The sequence below is a fragment of the Cloeon dipterum genome, chromosome 4 (assembly GCF_949628265.1).
Source record: "Cloeon dipterum chromosome 4, ieCloDipt1.1, whole genome shotgun sequence".
NCBI lineage: Eukaryota > Metazoa > Arthropoda > Insecta > Ephemeroptera > Baetidae > Cloeon > Cloeon dipterum.
Window position 1 is genome coordinate 14,944,208 of NC_088789.1, and position 25,422 is coordinate 14,969,629.

The window sequence follows — 25,422 nt, forward strand, 5'->3', positions numbered from 1 at the left end:
TAATTTTTGAAGATTTGAGTTAATTTTAATTTTTGTAAGTTTTGAATAGCTAAAATATTATATTTTTGTTTCTGAGTTTAAAATGTTTCCCTAAGTGTGCCACAGCTAAAATAATTAAAAATTTTATATTGTGAGATATGGAGGATCAAAGATTGAAAACGTGCATTTTTTGTAGTGAAGAATTCAAAATTGCACGATTGGTTGATTTTTATTCTAGGAACATGCTTGAGGTCAGATAAGACCATCAGAACTGGCCAGAAATCAAATCCCTGCGTCAGGGTAGCCCTTAAGAATCGATTTCTTTTATAATTTTGTCATGACGTGAAGCTACTTTAACGACGCCGTATTGGTTTGATCTGCACTGTTGGGACGAGCAAGTCGTCAGTTTTTGGGATATGTTCATAAATACAGTAATTTGACCCCCAAACGCTCAAATGGTGCTCAGGAACGAGATTTTGGGCATATCAGAGCGTTTCCTGGGCGCTTAAGGGTCAAAATGCACACATGTTCTCTATCAATCTATGGACGATTGCAATATTTAAATATGAACGCTCGTTTAAATACAGTTCATTTTCAAGTCAGCACAATTAAATCATATAGCCCATAGATTTAAATAATTTGGTCTTTGCCTTGGACGTTTTCTTTTCCCTCCACAAATTTTTCTTCGCAAGCAGGAACACAACTTAAATCAAAAATGAATTTCATTTTATAGAATTTTGTGTATTCTTTACAAATATACAATGTTGATTGAAACCATTGCAGTTAAGCATCAATGTGACGACGTATTCAAAGAGTTGCAATGCACAGACAAGAGAGGGTAAAATTTGGCCATAGTTCTACCGCCTAAACTTTGTGTGTACGTTGCGCAAATAAAAAATAACAAAAACTGAGAGTCTCTATGCACTAAGTTGGAAAAAGATGAAGCAATTTTTCTTTTAAATTTTTATTGAGTTGCTGGACCGATGCCTCTCGGAAGCGGAAAATATGACATGCAGAAATGCGCATTCTCTATTTTTAGCATTGGGTCGCCAAAGGGCGCAAATTTGAGAGGTCCCTGGCAGATTGAGTCAGTCAGCTGCACTTGAGATCAGTTGAGGTCCCTGTCCTCTAAGTACTTGTACTCAAATGTGAAGCCCTCCTTCTTCCGCTGACCCCACTTCTCATAGTCAAAATAGATGTAAGTGCCCTAAAAAATAAAGATCGCGTGTCAACAAGAGCCAAAACCACAATTATTACGCTTGATCAGTACCTGTTCAAACTCTTCGTTGATGACTTTGGGCTCTTCATGGCGCTGGAACCACATCATATATTTTGTATGGAAGCGCCAGCTTTGCTTCTTAAGCGCTTTAGCTGCCAAATATTGCGCTTTGGTGCCCTCCATATAGTAGAAGACAAAGAACAGCGACTCTGTTGCCAACCGTTGGAAAAACTCAACGGTGTCTGAATGCGGGATTAGAGTCTGCTGAAAGAGAAGAACAGATCCATCAATTTCTCATGTTTCAAAAAGGGAGATGAGTAATTTGTGTTTTGTGCTTGATACTTTGGCTCTAATGAAGGAATTTTCTTTCTTGCATTAACGGGATGAATTGAATATTTGATTTTTTTAAATGAATTTTTCAAGTTTTCAGATACGATTTACAGCGGCTCGTAAATCATAAATCTTTGTCATGCTTGTGTGCAAAATAGATTGTGATTTGTGATACATATGAAAACAAACTATCTTTAACTTCAGACGACGAAGTATTTCAAGTATCTTAACAATTACTGGCAAATGCATGAGATTTCCGGAGTTGATAAATTCCAGGAATTGTAAGCACATCTAGGTTTGAGCGCATATTTCACATTGAAACAGCTTGTAAAATTAAACACGACATTGAAGTGAATATTTTGCTAGCAAACGTGCAACAAAATTTCTCAAAATTTATTTTAAGGGTTATCTATAAATTATGACCACCCTTTTCGTCAAGATTGCAACTGTACCAAGCCGGACTAGCACATGCAGCCAACGCGCCTAAGTAACTTGCCTGTGGGTAATAGTGCGGGAGGGGGTATGGGTTCCTCGGGAGGTAGGCGCGCAGCTTTTCCGAGTCCGACGGGTGTGGAAGGTGGTAGTAGGCGGCCTCGAGCATTTGCAGCTGGAACTGGTGCTCCCGCTGGAGGGGCGCCGGTCCTAAGGGCGCCACCCCAAGCAGAGGTGGGATGTGGGCTTCCGATGGCGCCGGCGCTGGACTTTCAACCCCAGTCTCGAAGGTTGGTGCCACCTCGAGCGCTGCTACCGCCTGTTGTGCCATGTTTTTTAAAGAGGCCGTCTCCTTTAACGTTGGCCCGTTTGTGGCTGCTTTGCTACCGCCTACCACCACCTCGCGCACTACCCCTGCTGGGGGCAGCGGCGACGAGCTCACTGGGGTCACAGTTCCTGTCGAAGTAATGGTGCTGGACACCATCTGCGAAATAGACAATTCCTGACACTGGATTAGAACGGTTCAAAGAATGATGCTATGCACTTTGTTTTTAAATTCTTTTTAAGGAATGATAAAAATCTTTTGCTTATGTTGCTGAGTGCATTCTTGATGTACATAAAAATTCGCTAAAAAAGATAAAAAATTAAGAGCTTTGAAAGTGAATTTTTACTCTCTCGATTCAAACAATTATTTCCACACTATTAAAATAACACTATTGACATAATTAAAGTGGAATGATACTGGGCAACAATTGAAAATTATTTGAATTGTTGGATGCCATAAACAATTGATCGATAAACAATTTGTTCAACAATTTGCAATAATAAAAAAATGACCTTCCTACAATAAAAATTCAAATTTTGCCAATTTTCTCAAAAATGTACAGTGCTTGAACATATTTTCTTGGCATATTCCGATTCCTCTCGTCGAGATCTGTTCAACAGTGTATGCCACTTATTGGGGAAACTCTTGGTTTTGAAATTAAATCGGATTTCAAGTAAGGAGACAGCCATTACCATTTGAAAATCACGGTAACTTTCCAGCCAATTTTCTTGAAAAATAACAGTGCTTCTTAGGTCAATTTAGTTTTAAAGTCAATTTAGGCTTTAACTGAATCCTAAGGGACGAGTTTATGCATTAGCAACAAGGCTTTTGAAGTATCATTCCTCTTTAAGAGAAATGTGAGTAACAAATTTCTACTTACTGTGTTTGTGGGAACTTGAGGATGGGGCATGGCAGTGGACGAGGGGACAGCTGCATGGACAGGAGGCACAGCCACAGGCGCAACCACGGGTGCAGACGGTTGAATTGCAGGTCCATTACTCTGCACACTCCACATTGGATTACTCGAGTTCTCTGAAACTGGCCCTGCAACAATTGGAACCATGATATTTATATTTATCCCAACAAAGAAATAATTATTTAGCATTAATTGCAGAACTACTGAATTATTATCTTCTATTTATATATTTGAGTTTCCTAACAGAGCAAACCATCTCACTTGCACTGGTAATGCCAAGTTAAAATAAACAAATAATATCTAAACATTAATTGAAGAGAAGCTAAAAATTAAATTCCAATTATTGCACCCAGAAGGGAATGAATTCCTGACTGGCAGCGTGTAGTGCTGTGAAATTTAGACGATCGGTGATTTTTATCTGAGCTTCTAATCACTACGGGACCATGAAATGAACACGGATCATTTTAAATAATTATTGGATTTTATTTTTTGGAGCAGTGCCTTCTGTACTGCTAAAGGGCTCGAACCGACCAAGTGTAACCTAGCTTAATTATTTGAAATGAGTGACTGACGCAAAATTTGTTGCTCTAGACGTAAAAAATAGTAATTTCTATCAGTTTTCAGAATATGTTTAGTTTTTAACTCTTCGATTGGCGAATTTTAATTTACAAAGCTTTGTAAGTATCTTTAATGGGAAATATTTAATGTTTATTTGAATGTAAAAACCCATTGATTGATTATTCTCAACAGTGTCTACAAACCAAATGTAAGCTAAATTGAACAAAAACTGCAATAAAATTCATCCTGGTTGCGGTAAATTTGCGCATCATTCAACAAATACCCAAATTTTCACTGTAGAATGGATTGTTGCCCTTTTCTTGCAACAAAGAAATTCGCGTTTGGTTGTTGAAAGTTGCGCAATTTTGCCGCTACCAGGACGATTTCATAGTCAATATTGTAGTTTTGAACCGTTTTCTTAAATTATCCTAAAATTGCACAAATCGTTGAATAGAAAAAATCCACCGCTGCAGGACACGATGTTTACAACAATAACGGCAACACAAATTCACCAAAAATCAAAACGTTGAATCCTAATAGTTTCCTTGTTTGTAATTTTTTCAAATCTTCAAACGGTTTGAAAATTACTTACGCGCGCAAGAATATTTTTATGGTGCATCAAAATTATGTAAAAAATGGAGATTAATGTTTCCAAATCACAAAAGGAATTAGAGTAAGCTCACCTGCTGGAGGCTTGGGAGGCTGTGGCGTGCTAGGCGCAGGCGGTCCGCCTCCGGCGACGGCGGCAAAGTTGCTGACGGCACTAAGGTGATTGAGGAGGGCGCCAGACACAGCGGGCTTTGGAGTTGGTTTGGTCGTGGCGGCCGAGGTGGGGCGCACTGCGGTTGGTCGGAGGGGCTCCACCTTGGTGTTGCCCCCGGAAGGAACCCTTTTGCGTCCCTCGTCAGACTCACTGCTGGAATGGTTCGAGTTGGAAGCTGGCCGCCCGGTGAGCGGTGGCGGCGACCCTGGTGGCGGCACTGGCGAGCTTCCGCTTACAAGACTTGTGGGCGAGGCGCCGTCATTGCTGTCCGTCGCAGGCAGGTTTACCTGAGAACGAGAACGCTCAGTTTTTGCCCTATTTTAGTTGGTGGCTCTTTCCACAAATTGAAGAGCCCCAAAAACTTCTTCATCTTTATTTAATTCTTTACGAAGTGGTTTGATGCATTTTGCGAAGAGGGTGTTAAGTAAAAGTAGCAGGTTAGACAATCAAAGCAAAGCCACAAATTCAACACACTGAAAAAAAATTGAAGTACATTTATGTTAAGATAATTCAATCCTCTTTAATTGTTTTATATATCCTTTGGTTGTTTCTTTAAAAAAAGCTTGAAATAGATTTAATATTAAAAGCTGTGCAGTGTTACAAAAGAGAAGACCTTTCGAAAACGCATGAAACCACTTTGTAAATCTCAAAAGGGTGTCTGGGAATTTTCGACAGAGAAGAGTGAAAATTCTTCGACTAACCCCTGTGAGGTCAACCTCGTCCAATCCTGTGATATCATCATAAATGAACTCGTTGTCTTCAAAATCAGGATTTGAAGATGAATCGATGTAATACTCAATGTCGTCCTTAATCAGCTTTATTTGGCTAACCAGATTATTCTGCAATTATAGAATACGCGTTTAGTTGAAGAGCTGGAGCGGAACCAAAATGCACTTCATTACCTGCCCGCCTTCTATCGACATGTTGTCTAGCATTCTCAATAAGGTCTCCAATTTTCTTATGTGATTTCGATGCTTGTCTAATCGAAACTTCAGTTCATCGATTCGATCTTGTTTCTCTTTGTCTAGCCTTTTCTTCTTCCCCACTTGCATAGACTCTATTTCGCTTTCAAGCCCATCCACCTGAAATTAACGCAAATAATTTGTAAACGCTTGATACTGCAGAGCAATAACAACTTTAAAACGCACTAATTTAGATTTAAATTTAAGAATTGGAAGATTTGTATAAATTATTAAAAATAGCAACATTTAAGATTTATTGAGAAAAAACGTCGGCACGACGGAAAAATAACTCTAGGCAATAAGAAGATAGGCGAGTTAAGACGTGAATTACGCAAGAAGAGTAACGATTACAAAAGGTAGAAAAGGTATGTAGCATGAAGCATGATGGATTGATAGACAATCATGTTTTTGGTTTGTGTTGAACACGTTTAAAGTATTTCACAAATTGCACTTTCAATCTCTGGATTTTTTTAGATTGGCATGTAAGGGCAGAAAGGTCGAATGTGTGAGTAAAGAAAAATGGGCAACCTGTAGGTTTAGCGAGTCAATAGACATCGTAACCCAGTTGATGATTTCTTCTCGCTCTTTCTGTGCTGGGTCAAGTTTCTGGGCAGCACCGAGACCTTCCTTAGAGTAGGCCTTAGTCTTGGTCTCTCGTTCGACCACCTTGAAGCGCTCCATCTGCGTCTCGATGAGCTTCCGATGATCCAGCAGGGCGCTTTTGTCCTTAATTTCTGCAGAGGCGATCCATGACTTGATCTGGTCACGTAGCCGTTGAAGCTTCTTGATCTCCTTCTTGAGGTCGGCCTCGTATTTCTCCTTTTGGTTGCTGTTTGTCGCATTGTGCACCTTCTGCCAGGTGTCTTCAAATGTTTCCACCCCTTCGGACACCTTTTTCAGGCAGCGTTCAATCTCCCCTGCGAATCATAACAACAATAGAGGTCAGTCTCACAACGTCAACTCGCGACCGGAACCCGACAAACGGCTCACCTTGTAGCTTTCTGGTTGCCGCCATCGCTACGTCCTCCGGATGGGCATAGTCTTAACAAATGCTACGAACTCGACTGAAACTTTGACTCAAAACAATGCGTCAGAAATCACAGGCACATGCGTCCAAACAGAGATAAAGAGACAACTCAATGGTCGCTGTTATTATGGCGATTCCGGAGGGCGGTGGGGGTTGCAGTTTGCATGTTCGGCTTTCGGCTGATATCAACCGACAGATGGCACTACCGCACTGCGTGCATCTCGTGCAAGTGATGCTTCGGTGAAGGGGGCGTGGGATCGCCAGCTTCAAGCAAGCACCGATGCACACCGATGCCACTGATTGAATTGATTCATTTTAAATGCCTGCATTGCTTAACTTCAATTTAAAAATTACTTCTTAATGGAAGAAATTTATTTTGTGTGTTTTCGATGCAATTGCGTTCATATAATTATCAATAATTATTTGTTCAAAATTGAAGAATAATTACCGTCTTTTATTTTTCCACTTTCATCGAATTTGAAATTTCGGTAATTTCCCGGGCTTGTTTTCTTAAATAATTAAAAAAAATATTGTATTAGATCAGATATTATAAGTCCTTTTACATTTTCATCCGCACCGTTTCTAAAATTTTATTATTTGACTTCGCAGCTTTGATGCTTCTTCTTTATTGGAACTTATTCAAGCGATTCAAGCTTAAAACCATCAGAATCTCTTCCGTGTAAATAGCGAGTAGCAAAGCCGGTACCTGGCGCTGCGTTTGAATTTCTGTTACACGTTCAAAATGCGCAGACGCGACACGACGATCCTACCACATGGTGGAGCCTGCTGGCTGGCCGAGTAGACTGTCAACAAACCCTTCCCAGACGGTATTCAGTGAGTTGCGGCACGAAAAGATCTTGGCACGGACTAACGCACTCGAGACCACTGAAACTTTCTGGTAACTATCGATATAAGAAATCCAATGTTTTCTACGCGACTGGCATTTCGAACCTCGACCTGAGGCAAATTCCACCCTTCAAATCACGCACCACCAAAGGTGTCACCCTCCCGTTGGCTGACACACATCCAGTGTTGTGGACGCAGGTGCAAAGACCGATGAGCATTAATTTGTAGCGGTCGCCTCAACAGCTTAATCAACCCGACTGATCGATAATTAGCAGGCAAATAAATACCACGAGGCACGTTTTCGTAGCACACGTCCGCGAGTTCAGCTCGTTAACGTGCGAGTGACACGTTTTCAGAGCTCAGTCCCGACGAGCCGGTGCCCGACCTCAAGCGAGCGTGCCTCCTATTTGCCATCTCTCACCCCTGAGAGATCCGCGGAACAACCCCCTTTTGTGAGGAATTGCCTGACGGGGACCGGAGCAGCATGGGACCCGTAAAAATTTGCCTTCTACGTTGTTTCACACTCGCTAGGGGTGACACTCGTGTTGCATGCGCCTCACGTGTGATACGCAGATGCCCTTATTTGTCACAGTCATTCGTCTCGAAGCTGTGCAAGATTAATCTCTTGAGGGGGAGGAGTCCGTTTCCTTAATTTAGAAGTCGCGGGGTGTTTCTTTCCACCCACCATCATCTGCCGGCACGCGTGACCGTCGCTGACCTGGTTGCATAATGTCCGGTGCATTAATAGAAATGGAAACTCGACGTTTTACGCATTTAAACTGTGCAAGCCATTTATAATATTTTAACACGGCTTGTGCGCAATATACGTGATAATTAGTTCTAAACATTAGCACGAAGGTTACTTCATAAGCAAGTCAAATTGAAAATATAAAACAAGTTTTTATTCCTAAGCCATTGGGGCAGTAAAAAACCTTTTGTTTTTCTGCCGTACAAATTTCAGGGTTGCATTATTTGCTTACCACGCGGTAAGTCGAGGTATTGAGCTAATAATTAGAAAATTATTGAAAACTGAGTTGCAAACATTGCCTGCAAGAAACAGATAAAATTAAAAAAATGGGTTTTAACACTGCACTGCATTTAAAAAATGTTTTTTTTGCAATAAATTTTAATGACTTTTAATTTAAAAAATTATCGAATTTTGAAATTGCATATTGGATAATAAATTTTAATTTTCGTGATTTGAAGCAATTTTTAAGTTACAGAGTTATTCTGCGATGGATATGAAATATTAGGCTTCTTATTCCTCATTGATGCGGTTTTTTTTAATTTAATCATCTCGGAACAAAAGATTGAAACACATTTGATGGAAATCATGAATTTAGCTGGATCTTACTCATTAAATCATTTCAAAATCGTGAAGCGGATTGTGACACGAAATAGTATCATTTTTTGTATTGCCCAACAAAAATACCGTACAGTCACGCAAACAAGTTGGCCGGGTTTGCCCCCCGAGAAATCAGTTATATGGTTTCCCTTATTGTCAGTTGCGATTAAAGTGATAGTATAAAGTCTGACGTCGGCCGCCCTGGCAGTTTGTTTTAGAGTCGGCCGCAGCGAAGATGAGCGGCTTCCGCGTCCTGGTCATCTGCGGCCCGTCCGGCACCGGCAAGTCGACGCTCGTCGGCCGCCTCATGTCCGAGTTCTCCGAGATGTTCGGCTTCAGTGTGTCCCACACGACGCGCAAGCCGCGGCCGGGCGAGAACGATGGTGTCCACTACCACTTTGTCAGCCTCGACGACATGCAGGCCGCCGTGCAGCGCGGAGAGTTTATCGAGTCGGCCACTTTTTCCGGCAATATGTACGGCACCAGGTTGGTATATCCGTTTCTTTTTCTGCGGATTTATAGTAACATTATCATTGCTTCATTTTGCGCTTTAAAATAACAAAGTAAAGCATTCGACACACGTGCAAACGTGTCTAAGTAGGGATAAAAAAACTTGCGGCTTGTTGTGATCTCAAGGTTGCAAAAACTCGCAAGTCCTTATCAGTATTTATTATTGCACTAGCTTCCTTTTAATTTTTACTAAAGAAGAAATATTTCAATCCCCAATAATTTTTTAGCTCTCTGATTTCTGAGAAAAATCTTGGGAACAACTGGGTGATTAGAATATTATGCAATTATTGGAGTATCTTTTAAGTTATATAAACTTAAAAACCAGCCGATTTTACATTTTCCCCACCCCTCTATTACGAATATTCACTCGGAGCATTATAAACGGTGAGGACCATTGGTTTTTAAAACAAGTGGAATGAGCTATGAGATACGTTGAAAATGAGTCCATTTTTTAGTTTTTCGGGGTGAGAAAACAAATAAAATGACCCCAGTATGACGAAGCTAATTTAACCCAAAAATACTACCTCCAGGGGCGAGGGGTGGGTCCCATTTCCGATCATGGCCTCAAAAATCATAATTAATTTTTTTAATCCAATTTGGATCGAAGCTGCTTGAAATATGGACGAAAATAACCATATTTCCAAAGACATTGATTTTCAGGGTGCAAAAACATTTTTTTCAACTTAGATCTCGATTATTTCAAAGAAGAGTAAAATAAGAATTGCAAATTTTTAACAATATAATATGTTACTACCATGTGCATGGGCATGGACCATATTTTGGCTATTTTCGATTTTCAAACTGTTTAATAGGTAGGCCAGAAACTTTTGAAAAATTCAACCACCTGATTTTTGTGACCTTGACCTATGAAGTTGGTCACCATGAACAAAGGTAGAATATTTTTGACAAAAGATTTTTAGATTCTCCAATATGAACAAAAGTTACAACTCTCTAAAAATTACCTTTTCAATATTCGCAATTGTTGAGACCCTGTAAGATAGGTAATTTTACGAATACTGACTTAAAAAATAAAAAATTTAACATTGGTTTACTAGGACAAAACCACCACCAAATTTAATAAAAATCTGAATACTCATGCCAAGCGTGTTCGCTTTTATTTATTTCATATATATGGCTTAAAAAAGAAAATGTTTTGTTCGCAATTTTCTAATTTTTCATTATTAAATTTCATCTTTCTTACGACTTCTGGGAAAATAAATAAGAAATAAAATTTGCACAATCTGAAGTCCAAAGCAAAGCCACTTAAAATTCGATTATTTTTTTTTAAATCTCGATTCATGGATTAATTTTTTGCAGTAAAAAGGCCGTGGAAGACGTGACGAAGAAGGGCCGCGTCTGCATTTTGGACATCGACTGTCAGGGCGTGCGGCAGGTGAAGAAGGTGCCCGACCTGCGTGCCCTGTACGTGTTCGTGAAGCCGCCGTCGCTGGAATCGCTGGAAGCTAGGCTGCGCGGCCGCAACACTGAGACCGAGGAGAGTCTGAATCGGCGGCTGGTGGCCGCCAAGGCTGAGCTTGAGTATGGCGAGCAGCCGGGCAATTTTGACCTGGTGATGGTTAACGACAACCTGGATACTTCATACGAAACTCTGCGCTCCTTCCTGCTGCCGCATTTGCAAGCCCTGCGCTCAGGTGAGCAAGAGTGAGAGAGCCCTGTCCACCACCACCACAAATCCAAGACAGCTTGATTTGTTTCCACCACCCTCACCTCTGTAAATCAACTTAATTAATATCTAGCGAATGTGATTGTGTCGGTTTGACTAACACTGCCTGCCTGCTGTTGACGAAATCTACCTCCAAGAGCGCCGAAAGAAAGTCTCAAGCGCTGTGCAGACTGGTTTTGTGCGTTGACTTTCTGCGCGGTTTTCGGCTCTTTGCTCTAGTTATCAGGTGACTGGTTCTACCTTCTGAAAGGCAGCTTAACTTCTAGTCCTAGCCAAAGAGTCGTTCAGTTCAGCCAATGGTAGCTGTCGCGAATTGACATTTCTTTGCTCACTCATATTGTGACTCACATCAAACTATCTGTTTTTCAATGGGTTGTAGAACAGTAGATTCTTTTGTAAATCTGTAGAACTTTGGGTCTAATAGCTTATCATGTTTATAAAAATACCTTGTTTTTGTAGATTTGTCTCGTCCAAACTGTAAATTTTACCTTTCATTTCATGGAGCCCTTGTAAAAAAATATTTTTACAGGCATGATGTGTATATAAATCCACAAAAAATTAAAATCACGTAATAACCACATCTCAAGTATTTTCATAAAAATTTAGAAATTGGTTCTTCGCGGTCTGACCAAGACAAAGTCCTTGTTTATCTTGCCCCTTTAAATCATGAAGCAGCATTGTGGAACCTCTACTATTTTCTTTGTATTTTAAACATTCCAAGTAGTATATACTAAGCCGAAAATCGCGCAAAAATGTCGAGTGAATGCCGTTGGTTAATGGGACTGAATTGCACAGCCTGCGTGCTCGCCTTGCAGAAGGGCTGGCTGCCACCCTGGAGAGGCTGCTGCGGCTCAGGAAGCAGGGTGTCCACCACCTGCACGCACCCCCGGCCTCAGGACGCCTAGGACTGCTGAGTTTCGCCTCACTCTGTTGCATTTCCAACTTCCTCATTTTCATGCTGTTCAGCTTTATTTTCGACGACAAATGATCACTCAATTGTTGTTTTTCTGTTGGATGAAGTTGCTGTACGTTTACTCCCTCCTTTATTATTTTCTCTTGCTCTTTTACATGAATATAGTGATCTAAGAAGTATTGTACCGTGTATTGTAATATATTATTGCAATAATTGATTGCGCGTTTGCTGCTGCTCCAAGTGTAGTCAGCTATCGTAATAAAGTTGGAAAATAGCATTTTTTAGAATGTGCTCATGAAAAAAAACGAATTTTCTCTCACAAATTTTTACCCAGTAGTTACTATATACTCCACTTTACTGCGCTTGAACAGGTTTTTATCTTATTTGTGTACTGTCTGAGCAGGAAAACTTGAAATCACGCTTTTCTGTTGTGCAATTCGCACGTAATCGATCAGGAAAACGCAGCAGTTTCAAGTGTGTCTGGGGATTTTGTTGTTTCAATGCAGCCAATTAATCAAACTTCTTCATAAAAACAAATTGCTGATGAGGGTTTCCAATATCTACTATCAAATGGTTGTTGCTAACTACCTCATTTAAATAATATAATAGTATGAGCGAGATACAATACGAGACGAGTAGAAGATGTTATTTGATTGAGAGATAACGGCAGTCTCCTTGCACTATTTTGTCCACTCGCTCTTCAAGTGCACGTGTATACCACTACTCTGATTATTCTATTATTTGCATCAAGCACTTTCTCGCATATAATACATACTCAACTTCATTTAAAGGTTGTTGACTGCTAGGTTTTATAAAGTCTCTTGATTATCTTTTGTCAGATATCGACAAAGCAATTTGAGTAACTAGTAATTTATCATTTTCAAACAATTCAACAAAAGGCTTTTATAATTTTTAAATAATTTTCCAAGTCAAGAAATCCTGAGAGATATAAAAAATTGGTTATATTTTGTAACAATAAGTAGAATCGATCGTGCGCCGCTGATGGTCCTCCTGAGAAATGTTGCGACAGACGGCAGCTATACCCAGTACTTTTAGTTGATATAGAGGCGAAAGATGTTGCTGACAAAATATTGGGCAGGGACAAAGGTCATGCATGTGTCCAGCGAATGATGCCCCCACTCCGGCTGGTGTCCCCACTTCATCTTCAAGAGTGAGCGGCCATTTAATGTAGCAACAACCGATTGGGGCAACAGCGAGGAATGGAGAGAACCTGCCGCCGATACAGAGATAACAAGCAGCGGTAGAAACTAAGCGGGCTCATTGTCAGTAGCATTCCACAGACTATTCGGTATCATCTGTGCATCGTCTTCGCTCTCATCCAGTTTAAATAAAAGCAGGTAAGAATAATTTCCTCCCGTCCAGTGTCTGTCTTTCTTCAAAATTTGGCTCGGTGCCGTCGCGCTCCACCTGCTAATTATCGTTGCTTATGTAAGTAATTATAGGCTCGGTCGCTCGCGAAAGTGTGTTACGCGAGAGCTAATTCGGCAATTTTAGACGTAATGCTAATTAAGCGATGCGCTCCTCCAATCAAAAAGGAACGAGACTTCATTATAATTGCGGTTAATTTTTTCCTAAATTTCCAGCGCTGACTGGAGAGAAAGGGTAAAAAATTAAATCGTAATTTTTTCTCTTGTTTTTCAAGGACGGGCTGCTGAGATTTTGTGTCGCGGTCGCCCGAGACTGTTGAACACGCGTTTTTCTCGCTATTTTATCGGCCACTGCCCTTTAGGATTGACAGGCTCATCTTGCACAATTTCCTCTTTCCATTTAAAAAATGATAGATATAGATGACAATATAAAATGAAATTTTTAGGAGCATGAAGAGTCATAAGTCATAAAGTTATATAACAGAGAACAATTATCACGTATTTCGCGTATTTCACATTTTTAAGAAAAATTGATTTACTGAAAAATAGCAATGATATCAAAAAATTGTTAGTTCAATACCATTCAATTAAAAAACAAAAATGAATTTCATGTCTTCAAAAGATAAGGCATTCAAATACAAACTCAAGAAATAGAAGAGTAAAAACGACGTATTAAAGAAAAACTGGGTCAGATTTTACGTTTTAAATCTTTAATAAAAACAACAACAATTTCCAAGAAGACAATGAACGCATATAAAACTAATTACTTTTGCAAATCATAAAATGACAATATTAACGCTGCATAAATTAACGAGCCGCGCACGCTGCTCTTCGATTTTGCTCCTAATCTCCATTCGGCATCTGCCTCTCTCATTAGTGAGTACGCATTTATTTATCTCAGCGCATTTTTCAGCGAAATAGAGAGGAAAAAATGGAATGGTCTTCGTCGGGGTCAGACGACAGCGGATCCGAGGGCGTGCTGGACGCGTCGCAGATGGGAAACGCGGAGGCGGTGGCCGGCAACCTGGAGCGGCTCGTGCTGTCGGCCAGCGGTGACAAGCAGGAGAACCCGAAAACGATGAGCCGCTTCCGCCGGCTACATACGCTCAACCTCAGTTGCAATGCCCTGACCGAGGTGCCGTCCGTCCTACAGCAATGTGCCAAGCTTGAGAAACTGAGTCTCCGATCCAACAGGCTTACCGACCTGCCCAAGTGGATGGCTAGCCTGAAAAACCTGCGCCAACTGAATCTCTCCGGAAACGGTCTTAAACAATTTCCCTTGCCCATCCTCGAGTTGACAAACCTCAAGTAGGTTTTTATTTTGTGTTGTTTTTCTGGAAAATAAATTATAAAATTATATATTTCCCGCGTAGATACTTGTATATGGGAGGAAATGTATTGGAATCGCTTCCCTCAGCCATAGACAAGCTGGAAAAGTAAGTATTTTTTCCGTAAAACCTTTGAATTGATATCTTATTTAGTCAGTTCCGAAATGAGAGCTTGGTATTTGATAAAAACATTAATGCTCTTGTTCACTCTAAATTTTTACAAAAAATAACATTTTTAGAATTTGCATAAATTTAATTTTGAGATCACATATTCTATCAAAATTTTTTTCTTGCAATAATTGGTGTAAATATATTAGTCTGCAGATTTTGTACCTTGGTGGGAACCAATTAGTGGAGGTGCCACACACTTTAGGAAACATGCTGACCCTGACTGCGTTGGTTTTGTGCGACAACAAATTGAGAGCGCTCCCTCAGTGCATCGCGCAGCTGGAAAATCTGCGTTCACTCCTGCTACATAAGAATCAGCTCCGTACGCTTCCTCAGGAAATCGTCGGTTTAAGGGGATTAAGAGAGGTGCGTTAATTTTTTTTATCAAATTAACCTTTTATTCTAAATTTAGACATGTCTGGCAAATTTTAAGTGGGACACGTCTCCGATTGACGTAACACATTCAATTCGCGCCTGCCGTTTGAAGCACGTGCATAAGATAAGCCAGATAAGAAGGCTCCACAGAAATTCTTTTCATTGTTGCCGGGGTGACAATAATCTCGATATCATCTAATTAATTTGTACTTATTATCTGATAAAAACAAAATAATTTAATGTAAACTACTTCCTGACCTTCATTTTATGGTAATTTGGACTACACTGAAAATTGATCGGTTTTAGGTGCAAATTTAGTCTGCTCCAAATAGAGTCAAGGGAGAAAACACCCAAAAATCGATTTCTTTTTACAAGCAATTTGCTTTGCATTCATTCTACCCTCGTATGTATGTACATAATAAAATATTCGACGGCCCCCTTGCCGTGTTTCGGAGAGTGAGTCAAATGAATAATTTATATCTCTTGTGTCTTGGCCGCAGCTGAGTCTACGTGACAACCCGCTGGTGGTGCGTTTTGTGCGCGACATGGCCCAGCAGGTGCCCACCCTGCGCGAACTGGCTGCGCGTGTTGTCTCCTCGAATCGGCTCCCATACTCGACCCTGCCCCTTACCCTGAAGAAGTACCTTGACACTGCCCACCACTGCGTCAATCCCATGTGCCAGGGTAAAAATAAAATAAAATTTGTTTTTATAGACCGACAAAAATTATGACATTTAATTTTAAGTTAATAAAATAAACATTTCTCCCTCTAACGGTAGATGCTATCGTTTTCAGGCGTGTTTTTCGACAGCCGCGTGGAGCACGTCAAATTTGTAGACTTCTGCGGCAAATACCGAGTGCCCCTTCTGCACTACTTGTGTTCCCAGCGCTGTGCCAACGGTCCGGACGCCGATCTGCCCCCGGAGGCGGGCCAACGCCTTTTGCGCAAGGTGCTGCTTGGCTGAGTTTGGAGCAACAAACCAGGAAATCTTGTTATACGTCTATAAATATACTTGTTGAGGGTGCGCATCTCTTGCTTCCCGCTCTGACGCACCAACAAATGATATTAACTCGCGTGCCAAATTCACTGAGAGAAGGACAAACGTATAAATGTGTTTACGCTTTACAAACAGACACACGGTATCTCTGCGCTAACGCTAACCGCCGGACGGGTGGTGGTTTTGTCGGTCTCGTCTGCGAGCTCAAGAGGTCTCTCTTATCATTCTTGTAAAATCTGCACAAAGTTCAAACTAAAAATGATAGCAACATCGTGATACTAATTTCTATACACTAAACAATAGTTGTACAACTCACAATTTTGTAATTAGACGATACGGTGTAGTTTGGCAGAAAAATAAAAGATATTACTTTGTACAGCAATGTATTGGTATCTTTATTTGTAATATTTATTTCCTGTCAATCGTAATTGATTAATGCAATTTTTAATTTTAAACTTGTGAGGGTGCTTCGTCAGAAACAGATTAGATACATCTTTTGCTCTTGGGAGGGGGCCAGGACTGTGGGGGGATGAGAATTACTTGGTTTCGATTTTCAAGTAGGAGGAGAAGGAGGAGTAGGAGGGAAAGGGCGGCTGTTTGCGACTAAAACAACTGTGAGGGCTGAACAGGGTGGGAAATGGGGCTGGTGGGGCAGCATTATGTACAGCGACCAATTTAAAACACACGACAACGCACGGGCTTTATATCGAAATGAGAAGAGAAACTGAAAGAGTTAAGATCAGCAGCAGCTCAACAACTCAACAACCAATCAACAAGAACGGACAGCCTCCCTAACAAGATAATATAGTTTATTTATATCAAAAAGCCCCCAACGGGCCCCTTAGGGGTGCCAGGGCCCTCAAAGGCTGCCTCCACTACCGCCTACGAAGAGAAAGAGTGCGCGCATTTTTTTGCTTAATTTTTCCTCCAAGGAAAGTCATTGAGGAGGAGGCTACTTTGCTCTAGTTTCTTTTCTTTCTTTCTTTTCTTTCAAATACAGGTTGCGACACTGAAGATTAATGCATACACTGGTCTGGCTGCCGGGGGCTCGAGCGGCGGCGTTTGGTGGGCGCCTAGGCTACACCCCCACCTGTCGGGCTGGCTTCGCCCCCCGTCGGCACTGATTCCGCCGCAACCGATGAGCCTGCTTCCACAGGGGCAACGCTTGGCCCTGCCGCCCCTCCCGACCGTTCCTGCTGGTAGTTCGGGATCAGCTCTGCATTCAGCTGTGGCTGGATTGACAATTCTGAAACACATGAATAACAATGCTATTATTACCGCTGTTCAAGGCAAGGATTAATTTATAGAAAGTTGAAACTTTTACGTCTACTTGAACATCATTACTTCAGACTCTTCCAATACCATTTAATCAATCAGCAAATAAATATTTATAGGGTTCTATTATATATTAGTTGATTGATAGGATGGAATAATTCTTAACGATTTAAGACGCAATTTTACATTTTAATTAACAATTTTATTGAAATATAAAAAAATTCTGTTAACCGAATAGTTTTATATTTAATATTTTTTGTATTTTTACGATAATCCAAATTGTTCAAGAAATTGAGAATTTATTGTAATGGCTTGCACGATTCAGGAGATACACATATCGTCAATAGTATCTTACGTAGCAAGGACAAAAATAGCCGATTAACTAAACACAGAAGACTAGTCATTGTTTTCTTAAAATTACCTGTGTGGCAAGTGGCGATGAAAATTGGACTTACCATGTTCAGTGAAATTAAAGAGAGGGGGTAGTTCCCTGCCATTGGGCAGACGTGTGTTAGGCTCCCTGAGCTCATTGAAAAAGCTGTGGGCGCACGCCTGAAGTGGCGAGATCCGAGACCCAGGCGTGTACTCCAGCAGCCGGGACACTAGGTCGATTGCTTCTGCTGGCGTTCGCGTTCGGAACACCTGCAACAGGCAAATAATTTCCCATCAGTCGATGCATCGTGCGTTCGGCTGCTACGCGCAGAAATCAGTTAGTACGAAAGAGGTGAAGACACAATTGTGGACGAGTAGTACTTCAATGCACTCCGTTAAGGCTTTCGTCCACAACTGTGTTTTCACCAATACTTCAGCATTTTCCTTTGCCAGTGTTAAGATGTGTAGTCCCACCAGAGCTGGTCTGCAGTGAAAGTGATTCCAGAGGCCAACTAAGGCGTGCTTTGAAGTTATTAAAAATACGATTCTGCAGGGTCAGTCAGTGGCCGGCTAAATGTTCGTTCACGAGAGCGTCCGAGCGAATTGAAGCACAAACAAGCACATGACAACAGTGATTATTAGGAAAAAAAGATAAAAATTGGGGTTAATCTCTGAGCAAAGAGTCAGGATTCCATCAAGTCAACAGTACTTTGGTTAACAAGGAGTTGGTGGCCCTAAACTGTCAGGCCAACAATCGAATGTCACGCCATTAATCAGCAGGACTCTTCACAAGAAATCCATTCCGTAATCCAAATAAAAGAGGAAAATCCGAACCAAATAAACAAAAGTCATTTGCGAGGGAGAAGGGAGTCGACTGTGCTTGGTTGTGGATACTCACTCGGATGCGCTGGTGCTCGGTGGTGCTTTTGGGCATGGACATTCTTTCGAGCATCAGCTGCAACGCCAAAGACACGGTCAGTTGTGCCTCTTAACATTATTAGCTCAAAGCTCTCTAACCAGGTCAACGTGGATGCACGTTTATGGCCGTGCACAGTATTCAAATTCATATTAGGTTTAAGTATGTTTTAGGATAGAAATAACTGAACAATTTTTGCAAGCTGATAAGTCCCTAAAATATGCGAATAATCATAAGATTATTTTGAATTATCGTGTCCAATAAGAAGACTAACTTTGGCACAAAATTTGTTCATTATTTTCTCTAATTAAGTAATTTTTAAATGCATTTATTTACATCAAACAAAGTTCCCGTCTGTAATGAGAGCAGAGTGAGAAAGCTCGCCGCCATCTCCGACCCCAAACAAAAGCCCCTTCCCTTCTCACTAACAACAACAGTGGTGGTGTTCCTCGCTCTCTTTCAGAGCACTTCAAAGACAACTTGTCTAGACTTTTTCTCTTTCTCACCTTCTGCCAGGGATGCGATTTTATCTGGGGGAACTTGAACTCGGTGTAATTGGGATTCATCTCTCGTATCTGCTCTCGCGTGGGGGTGCCCAGCACCTTGATGATTTCCACCAGCTGGTCCACGCCAGAGTCGCCCGGGAAGATGGGCTGGCCTAGCAGGAGTTCAGCCAGCACGCACCCTGCGCTCCACACATCTGCCGCAAATAAAAACAGGTGAGTGAGCCGCCGGCCGGGATCTAGGTGCAGTCGAACGTACCGATTTTGGTGGTGTAGTCGATAGCACCAAAGATGAGCTCTGGGGCGCGGTAGTATCTGGAGCAGATGTAGGAGACGTTGGGCTCGGCCTTGACCAGGTGCTTTGCTGAGCCAAAGTCGCAGAGCTTGAGCACCCCTGTTTCAGGGTCAAGTAGAAGGTTCTGTGGTTTAATATCCCGGTGGCAAATTCCAAGTGAGTGGATGTATGCCAGGCTACGGAACAACTGGTACATGTACAGCTTTATGAAGCTGATTGGGATCGTCTGCTTCGATTTACTGCAAAAAAGGACGATAATCAGTTGACTTACGTAATTCATCTGATCTAGACTATTTAATTAACAGAATCAGGACTTCCTAGTCAGCGTATAGTTCAGTTTGTGACTAGATTAGCAAATTTTTTATGACTTGGCAACTTGACAGGAACTAAAAGCGAATGATCTAATTTTGTGAAAAACAATCAATCAATACCAATAGTTGCGTCTTGGTGGATTAAACCCAACTTTGAATCAAGATAAACATTAATATCAGTGCTTCATGTATGAAATTAGGGGGTGCAAAATTGGAGCGGGAGGAAAAATTTGATTCACACCTGTAGTGGCGCGCCACTTTGTAGACCGTTTCAGGAATGTACTCAAGCACCAGGTTCAAGTACACTTCATCTTTCTGTGAGCAGAGAGAAGGAAAGCGAGCCTTAGTACAAATTTAGAAGTCGCAGCTCGATACTGATGCGAGGGTGAGCATCATCACGCGAGAGATGCATTTTTGATGGGGATAAATTACCTTGTCTCCACTTGAGTAGAAGAAATATTTGAGTTTGACTATGTTGCAGTGCTCGAGCCGTCGCATTATCTGCAGTTCTCGATTCTGGAACAGAAATTCAAAAGAATAGGGCGGAGATTAGCGGCAGGTCGAATATTTATTGACTATCACGCATCTTTTAAATGTGCTTCGTCAGACGAGGGAAGGAATCAACTGCGCATTTTAAATTTATCGAAAGATATGAGGTTTAGAAATTATCATTTTTTTAGTGCCGTGCTTGGCACTAAAGAAAAGATTTTCGGAAAATTCCGGAATGAGGGGCTCACCTTAAATCTCTTGTCCTGGAGTACTTTCTTAATGGCGACCATCTCACCCGTGTCGCAGAGCTTCGCTTGGTACACAACGCCAAAGCTACCATTACCGATGACTTTGGTGTCCGTGTAGGACACCTCCTGAGGTCGGTCAGGGCCCTGCCCAGGAGTCGCCACCACCGTCGTCACTTTGCTGCCGTCCTTACCTAAATCCACAAGGGGCAACCACACCAAATCAGTATGCGCGATTAACTGCACGCCTTAAAAATTCTAAAAGCTGTGCCACTAAAGTTCCAAACCAATTTAGGCTGCTATTTCGTTTAAATCGTTCCACTAATCAGGAATTTAGGTTTAACTGGACTCTCACTTAGCAATTAATTGACAGCAGCACCTCTCTGCGTGACACCTTGCGCCGCGGAGGGAATCCGATGGAAAGTGATGGACGGACGGACGGGCGTTCAACTTGGCACTGAATTTTGTGCTCTTGCAAAACGGGAAAATTCTTGTATGGCTTTCGCGACGCGGAAGCTCATTGATAAATAATAGCTGCATAGGGAATTTTCGTGTACCAAGGAGTTGATGTCGTCGCACGTTTGGGTTCATGATAAGGTTTGAAAATTAAAATCAGACTCAGCCTTGTAAGTGATAAGTAGAGCTTTTGTTTTACTGTTTCTACAAAAATGTTTTGTAGAAACACGGAAATATCACACTAATGATATCAGGGATCTGAATTAAATTACTTAATTGAGGGAAGTCCAATTTTCTATGCGAAAGAAATTCATGAAATCAAGTGCATGATCCAATTTATACGCTACCAACTTAAGTATAATACTATCTAACTGATCCATTTCTTTCAGTTAAACATCTTTTCTCTTTTCTCTCGCTTTCGCAGCTCGGTAGTGCGGAAAATCTGTGCCATCAATCCACGGATTCGATCTAGGAGCAATGGTTGTAAACTGCCGCCGCCTCTGTCTTGTTCGGAAAGTGCGAATTTCGGCGACAAATTAGCAGCCTGTCAATAATTAACAAGGCGCACACACACGACGAGCGTGCATGCACCTACGGACAACGCAACAGCAGCTCTCGTCTTAGGGGAATGTATTATAATACGGCTACTTTTCAGTATATTTGAACTAGGTCAAGTTCGTCCAGCCAGTGCTCGGGCCGACGGTGGTCCGCGGTCGTCGCGATCCGCAGTGGCCTTCCTTCGGCACGCACAGAGGCGGACGGGCTCGAATGACGCGAACCTAGTTGGGACCCAAGGGGGACCGCGGCCGGGCCGGGGCACACAGCGAAGGGTCGCCCAGCGACAAGGGCAGGACGGGGGGCACCGTTTTTTCGGCAGCGGCGGAGGGGGCGAGGCCTCGGAGCTCATGCTGGGTGCACGGGGCGGCCGACGGGCGCGCCGAATTCGGCCGCTGCGTCAAAATCAGCTGATCCGCTGACATACAAATTGGCGAGAACGCAGCTCAATAGAGGGCCCGTTTCTCGCGGTGCACTCGGGAGCAGGGCGCGCGACGCGCTCCGGGGGCGTGCGGGGGCCGGAGATTTGTCGGGGGCGGCGCAGGTACGGCTCGGAGCGGTGCCTCGCAGAGGGGCCGCAGGTCCGAAGGTACAGCGGGGGCACTTACTACTTATTTTCATGCCTCCGGGGGCAGGGTTTGGAGGTTTGGCGTTACCCTCAGCAAAGGAGGTGGTCCGGGGGCGTCCGCCGCTCATTGCTCGGCTGTCTAGAGGCCGTGGGTGTCGTCACATCGTCCGCGCGTCCACAGCTTCGCCACCGAAGGCTCTACACTTAACGTATTCGGCCCGAATTCGACCAGAAAACACTTCACTATTACTTCAGTCGCTTCAACGCCGATCAACATGGCCGTCGGCCCGATCTCGCCCGATTGTGACGTCACGCCCCCACCTATCATCGAGATCGGTCGATTCCAGTGAAACTCTTCCACCTTTTTTACCCAAACAAGAGGGCATTTTCAAAATCTAATCTAGTCGTAAGTAAGAATAAAGTACCTTGGTTGAAATTCCAAAATTTTAAATCCATTTTTTCTCGCGTGAAATTTCTCTCCGCTCTTCATCGAAGCTCTTATCGCTATCGATGATGGGCCGAACCGCTGAAATCCCATTTTTCTTTACCTCCCCTCTCTGCCGGCCGTTCACGTCATCGGGAGACAGCGTTGGCATTGGACAAATCCGCAGCGCCGCATTACGAACGCGCGAACATAAAATACATGGGGCCAAGGGATTATACTCTTCTCTTCGAAATTGACGCGTGAATCTGATTTTAATTCGACGCAATTTTAAAGAAAACGCAATTCCGTCGCAGGAAAATAGCATGGTTCGATGACGAGAGTAGAAATAAGAAGAAAAATTAATATGATTATGATAATGAGGAAAATAATTTAAGAAGTTCTGCAACCCGCTTGGTAACTGTGTCCGCCAAATTGCATACTGGTTTCTCCGCGCGTAGGGGTCGAGTTTCAGCAAATAAAATTTATAAGTGCAAGACCAAGCAAACAAGATAAAAAATGTGCGCTGCATTTCACAGAAATTCCTAGGCAAACTGCTTGCAAAATTGCGTTTCTACGTATTCCGTTATTATTCATCCGATTACACCAAATTCGATTGCACGCACCTCTTGATTGAAGGCGTGTGCGCATGCCTACTAGTTTTAGAGTGTTGATAGCAGTAATTTGTAAAAGCGCACGGCTTTTCAGTGCATATATGGCTCCACCCTTCTGACAGATGACACGGCTGGGTTCTCACAATCAGTTGCGCTGAAAATGAAGATCAATGAGAAGAACTTAGCTGCTTTCGCGACTTCTTCAACGCCTGTCGACCGAGAGGGCTTTCTGCTCAAGAGGGGCGAAACAAACAAAGGGTACCAGAAGAGATGGTTCGTCCTTAAGGGAAATCTGCTTTTCTACTTTGAGAAGAAGACTGACAAAGAGCCTGTAGGAATCGTCATTTTGGAGGGATGCACGATCGGTATACTAAGAGCGACGGGTTCCTGCGATCAAAAATTTAAATCTCCACCAAAATTGCAGAGCTCACTGAAGATGAGGAGAATTTCGGGTTTAAAATCGTTTTTCACGGCCCTGGGAACAGGAGCTATTATTTGGCAGCCGAATCGCAAGAATCGATGGAAGGCTGGATGAAGGTTCTTTCTTGCGCAAGTTATGACTTTATGAAATTAATGGTAGCAGAGTTACAAAAACAACTGGATGACATAGATGGTACGCTGTTTGCTGATTCTGATTGCTATTTAATTTAAATAATAGAAGTATTTTTCTCACTATCATTATTACATTATATTGTACTGACAAATATTTTCAATTTTCAGAGTGCGCAAGCAGTAACAACTACCCTTCAGCGCCACCTAGGCAAAGGCACAACCCCTTCAACAAAAAAGAAGACGCCACGCCTCAGGGAGCAGCGATAACGGTGTCACTTGCGCATCAAAGGTCGCAGAACATGCGTTCGAGCTACCGACCTGAAGATCTATTTCGACAGAGGAGCTCGACGTTCAATGAACTACACGTCGCGTACGGGAGAATGATTTTAGACTTGTGCCCCATTCGACCCACCACAAATGACCCTGACCTTCTTGTTGCTATTTAACTTAAATTAATGTTATCTGTTATTTAACGTGTGATACTTAACTTCACTTGAACCTGTCATCATAAACGTCTCTCTTAAAATTTCACCACCTTGTTACCTCATGTTTGTAAATAATATAGATTTAGAAACCATAGTGAATGATTTTGTTTTCACCTAGAGTGTTTTGCTGTGAATTTAACAAAACATTTACCTTGAGATAGCAAAATATATTTTACAACAAGTTCACATAATATTCAATTGATTTGGTAGTTGGGTCGCATAACCAAAAGCAGGTTGTAATGCCCAATATTTGAAGCCGAAACTTACAGGTACTCCAGTGTCCCAGTCCAACTTAATCTGCTTCAACTATTGGGATGGCGAAGCAAAAGAGCTGCCCTGAGTTTGGCTTATTTGAGCCTCCATGGAACTTTCCTACAAAATTTAAAATATTTAAAAGTAAAAAACCTGTTACGTTTGCTCATGAAAATATCAATACATACCATTTGAAGACGCCGAATCATGTCCATGGAATGTGGAAGGAGCGGCCGAACGCTGTTAATCTCCATTAAGGTTAAATTGTCAACCCTTGCGTGTTTGCCACCGTCTTGCAGCAGCAAAGAACAAGAGGCTCTTGTTTTAGCTTGTCTTGAGTCCCAGATATCCTGTTATGATTATGTCAGTTTAGCAAAAAGAATGTTATGGTAAGAATTGTTATTTTTCACCTTTAAAACGACTTTAATTTCTCCCGCCTGAGGAATATCTTCTGACGCTGCAGTCAAAAGCAATTGCGCTACTTCCATGAAATGTTCACTGGGCATTTTTGTAAACAGCCTGAAATTAATGTGTACATTAAAATCCTGTTTTCTAGACCTTTTTGTTTAAGTAGTTTATCACGTACTTTTCCTGTGTTTCCCTTTCTTTGATCTCCTCTAAGGTCTTAACATTCAGCCAAATTGGCGGCATGATGCGACACTTCCGTCTCTGCCGCAAATTGATGGCCAACCATAGCGGCACCTCGGCAGGCAGACCTGCCTTGAAAGGTCCAAAGTCCCCTGAGATCAGATGGAGGACGCCGAGGTCGAAATTAGGTGTGATACTGATTAACTCGCGCTCAGCGAGAAACTCGACTTCGCACGTGTCCATGTTTGTTTATAACTTGAAACTAGAGACACTCGCGCGCTTTTTAAGTCAAGGAGATTTTTCTGATAGCGGGAACGCCTCAAAACACATCGTGAAACTACTATTTGCACATGACGCTGTAAATAATATTTTCACTGACACTTGCCTGCCCTTTAATTCAATTAAAGGGATCCACAAACATTTTTCCAGGTGAAAAATGAGAACTTTATCAATATTTTC

General features: G+C 42.1%; 6 protein-coding genes across 15 annotated transcripts; 3 read left to right on the forward strand and 3 right to left on the reverse strand.

The window, feature by feature from the left end:
- Positions 1-699: 699 nt before the first annotated feature.
- Positions 700-6,698, reverse strand: Not3 (CCR4-associated factor Not3). Of its 3 annotated transcripts, none has more exons than XM_065487943.1 (9): positions 6,475-6,698; positions 6,013-6,401; positions 5,425-5,604; positions 5,224-5,361; positions 4,443-4,809; positions 3,166-3,329; positions 2,025-2,462; positions 1,250-1,459; positions 700-1,186 (listed from the first exon to the last, which is right to left on the reverse strand). In XM_065487943.1, exons 1-9 carry the CDS (start codon positions 6,497-6,499, stop codon positions 1,088-1,090), a joined length of 2,010 nt encoding a protein of 669 aa, XP_065344015.1. In that variant the 5' UTR covers positions 6,500-6,698; the 3' UTR covers positions 700-1,087. The 3 variants fall into 3 exon arrangements, with proteins under 3 accessions (XP_065344015.1, XP_065344014.1, XP_065344017.1); XM_065487942.1 differs by having other exon boundaries at positions 1,250-1,462; positions 6,475-6,697; XM_065487945.1 differs by having other exon boundaries at positions 1,250-1,462; positions 5,239-5,361; positions 6,475-6,696.
- A 553-nt stretch (positions 6,699-7,251) lies between these two features.
- LOC135942059 (guanylate kinase) lies at positions 7,252-12,125 on the forward strand. 3 transcript variants are annotated; one of them, XM_065487967.1, is made up of 4 exons: positions 7,252-7,409; positions 8,911-9,188; positions 10,530-10,864; positions 11,712-12,125. In XM_065487967.1, exons 2-4 carry the CDS (start codon positions 8,938-8,940, stop codon positions 11,882-11,884), a joined length of 759 nt encoding a protein of 252 aa, XP_065344039.1. In that variant the 5' UTR covers positions 7,252-7,409; positions 8,911-8,937; the 3' UTR covers positions 11,885-12,125. The 3 variants fall into 3 exon arrangements, with proteins under 3 accessions (XP_065344039.1, XP_065344040.1, XP_065344038.1); XM_065487968.1 differs by lacking the exon at positions 7,252-7,409 and adding an exon at positions 7,705-7,850 and having other exon boundaries at positions 11,692-12,125; XM_065487966.1 differs by lacking the exon at positions 7,252-7,409 and adding an exon at positions 7,705-7,850.
- Positions 12,126-12,914: 789 nt separating this feature from the next.
- On the forward strand, positions 12,915-16,448 carry LOC135942055 (leucine-rich repeat-containing protein 58). Its single transcript, XM_065487961.1, has 6 exons — positions 12,915-13,167; positions 14,111-14,505; positions 14,571-14,633; positions 14,843-15,059; positions 15,569-15,752; positions 15,864-16,448. Exons 2-6 carry the CDS (start codon positions 14,129-14,131, stop codon positions 16,031-16,033), a joined length of 1,011 nt encoding a protein of 336 aa, XP_065344033.1. The 5' UTR covers positions 12,915-13,167; positions 14,111-14,128; the 3' UTR covers positions 16,034-16,448.
- LOC135942052 (protein kinase shaggy-like) lies at positions 16,437-22,280 on the reverse strand. 5 transcript variants are annotated; one of them, XM_065487953.1, is made up of 9 exons: positions 22,140-22,280; positions 20,476-20,666; positions 20,171-20,254; positions 19,980-20,053; positions 19,392-19,666; positions 19,136-19,329; positions 18,612-18,668; positions 17,797-17,983; positions 16,437-17,312 (listed from the first exon to the last, which is right to left on the reverse strand). In XM_065487953.1, the coding sequence occupies exons 1-9, from the start codon at positions 22,177-22,179 to the stop codon at positions 17,140-17,142; spliced, it is 1,275 nt and encodes a 424-aa protein (XP_065344025.1). In that variant the 5' UTR covers positions 22,180-22,280; the 3' UTR covers positions 16,437-17,139. The 5 variants fall into 5 exon arrangements, with proteins under 5 accessions (XP_065344025.1, XP_065344023.1, XP_065344024.1 ...); XM_065487951.1 differs by having other exon boundaries at positions 20,476-20,672; positions 22,092-22,233; XM_065487952.1 differs by having other exon boundaries at positions 22,092-22,229.
- Positions 22,281-22,319: 39 nt separating this feature from the next.
- LOC135942061 (sesquipedalian-1-like) lies at positions 22,320-24,932 on the forward strand. 2 transcript variants are annotated; one of them, XM_065487970.1, is made up of 4 exons: positions 22,320-22,457; positions 23,181-23,451; positions 23,511-23,699; positions 23,807-24,932. In XM_065487970.1, exons 2-4 carry the CDS (start codon positions 23,247-23,249, stop codon positions 24,082-24,084), a joined length of 672 nt encoding a protein of 223 aa, XP_065344042.1. In that variant the 5' UTR covers positions 22,320-22,457; positions 23,181-23,246; the 3' UTR covers positions 24,085-24,932. The 2 variants fall into 2 exon arrangements, with proteins under 2 accessions (XP_065344042.1, XP_065344041.1); XM_065487969.1 differs by lacking the exon at positions 22,320-22,457 and having other exon boundaries at positions 22,859-23,451.
- Psf2 (DNA replication complex GINS protein PSF2-like protein) lies at positions 24,270-25,240 on the reverse strand. Its single transcript, XM_065487975.1, has 4 exons — positions 24,962-25,240; positions 24,786-24,894; positions 24,564-24,725; positions 24,270-24,495 (listed from the first exon to the last, which is right to left on the reverse strand). The coding sequence occupies exons 1-4, from the start codon at positions 25,204-25,206 to the stop codon at positions 24,430-24,432; spliced, it is 582 nt and encodes a 193-aa protein (XP_065344047.1). The 5' UTR covers positions 25,207-25,240; the 3' UTR covers positions 24,270-24,429.
- Positions 25,241-25,422: the final 182 nt, after the last annotated feature.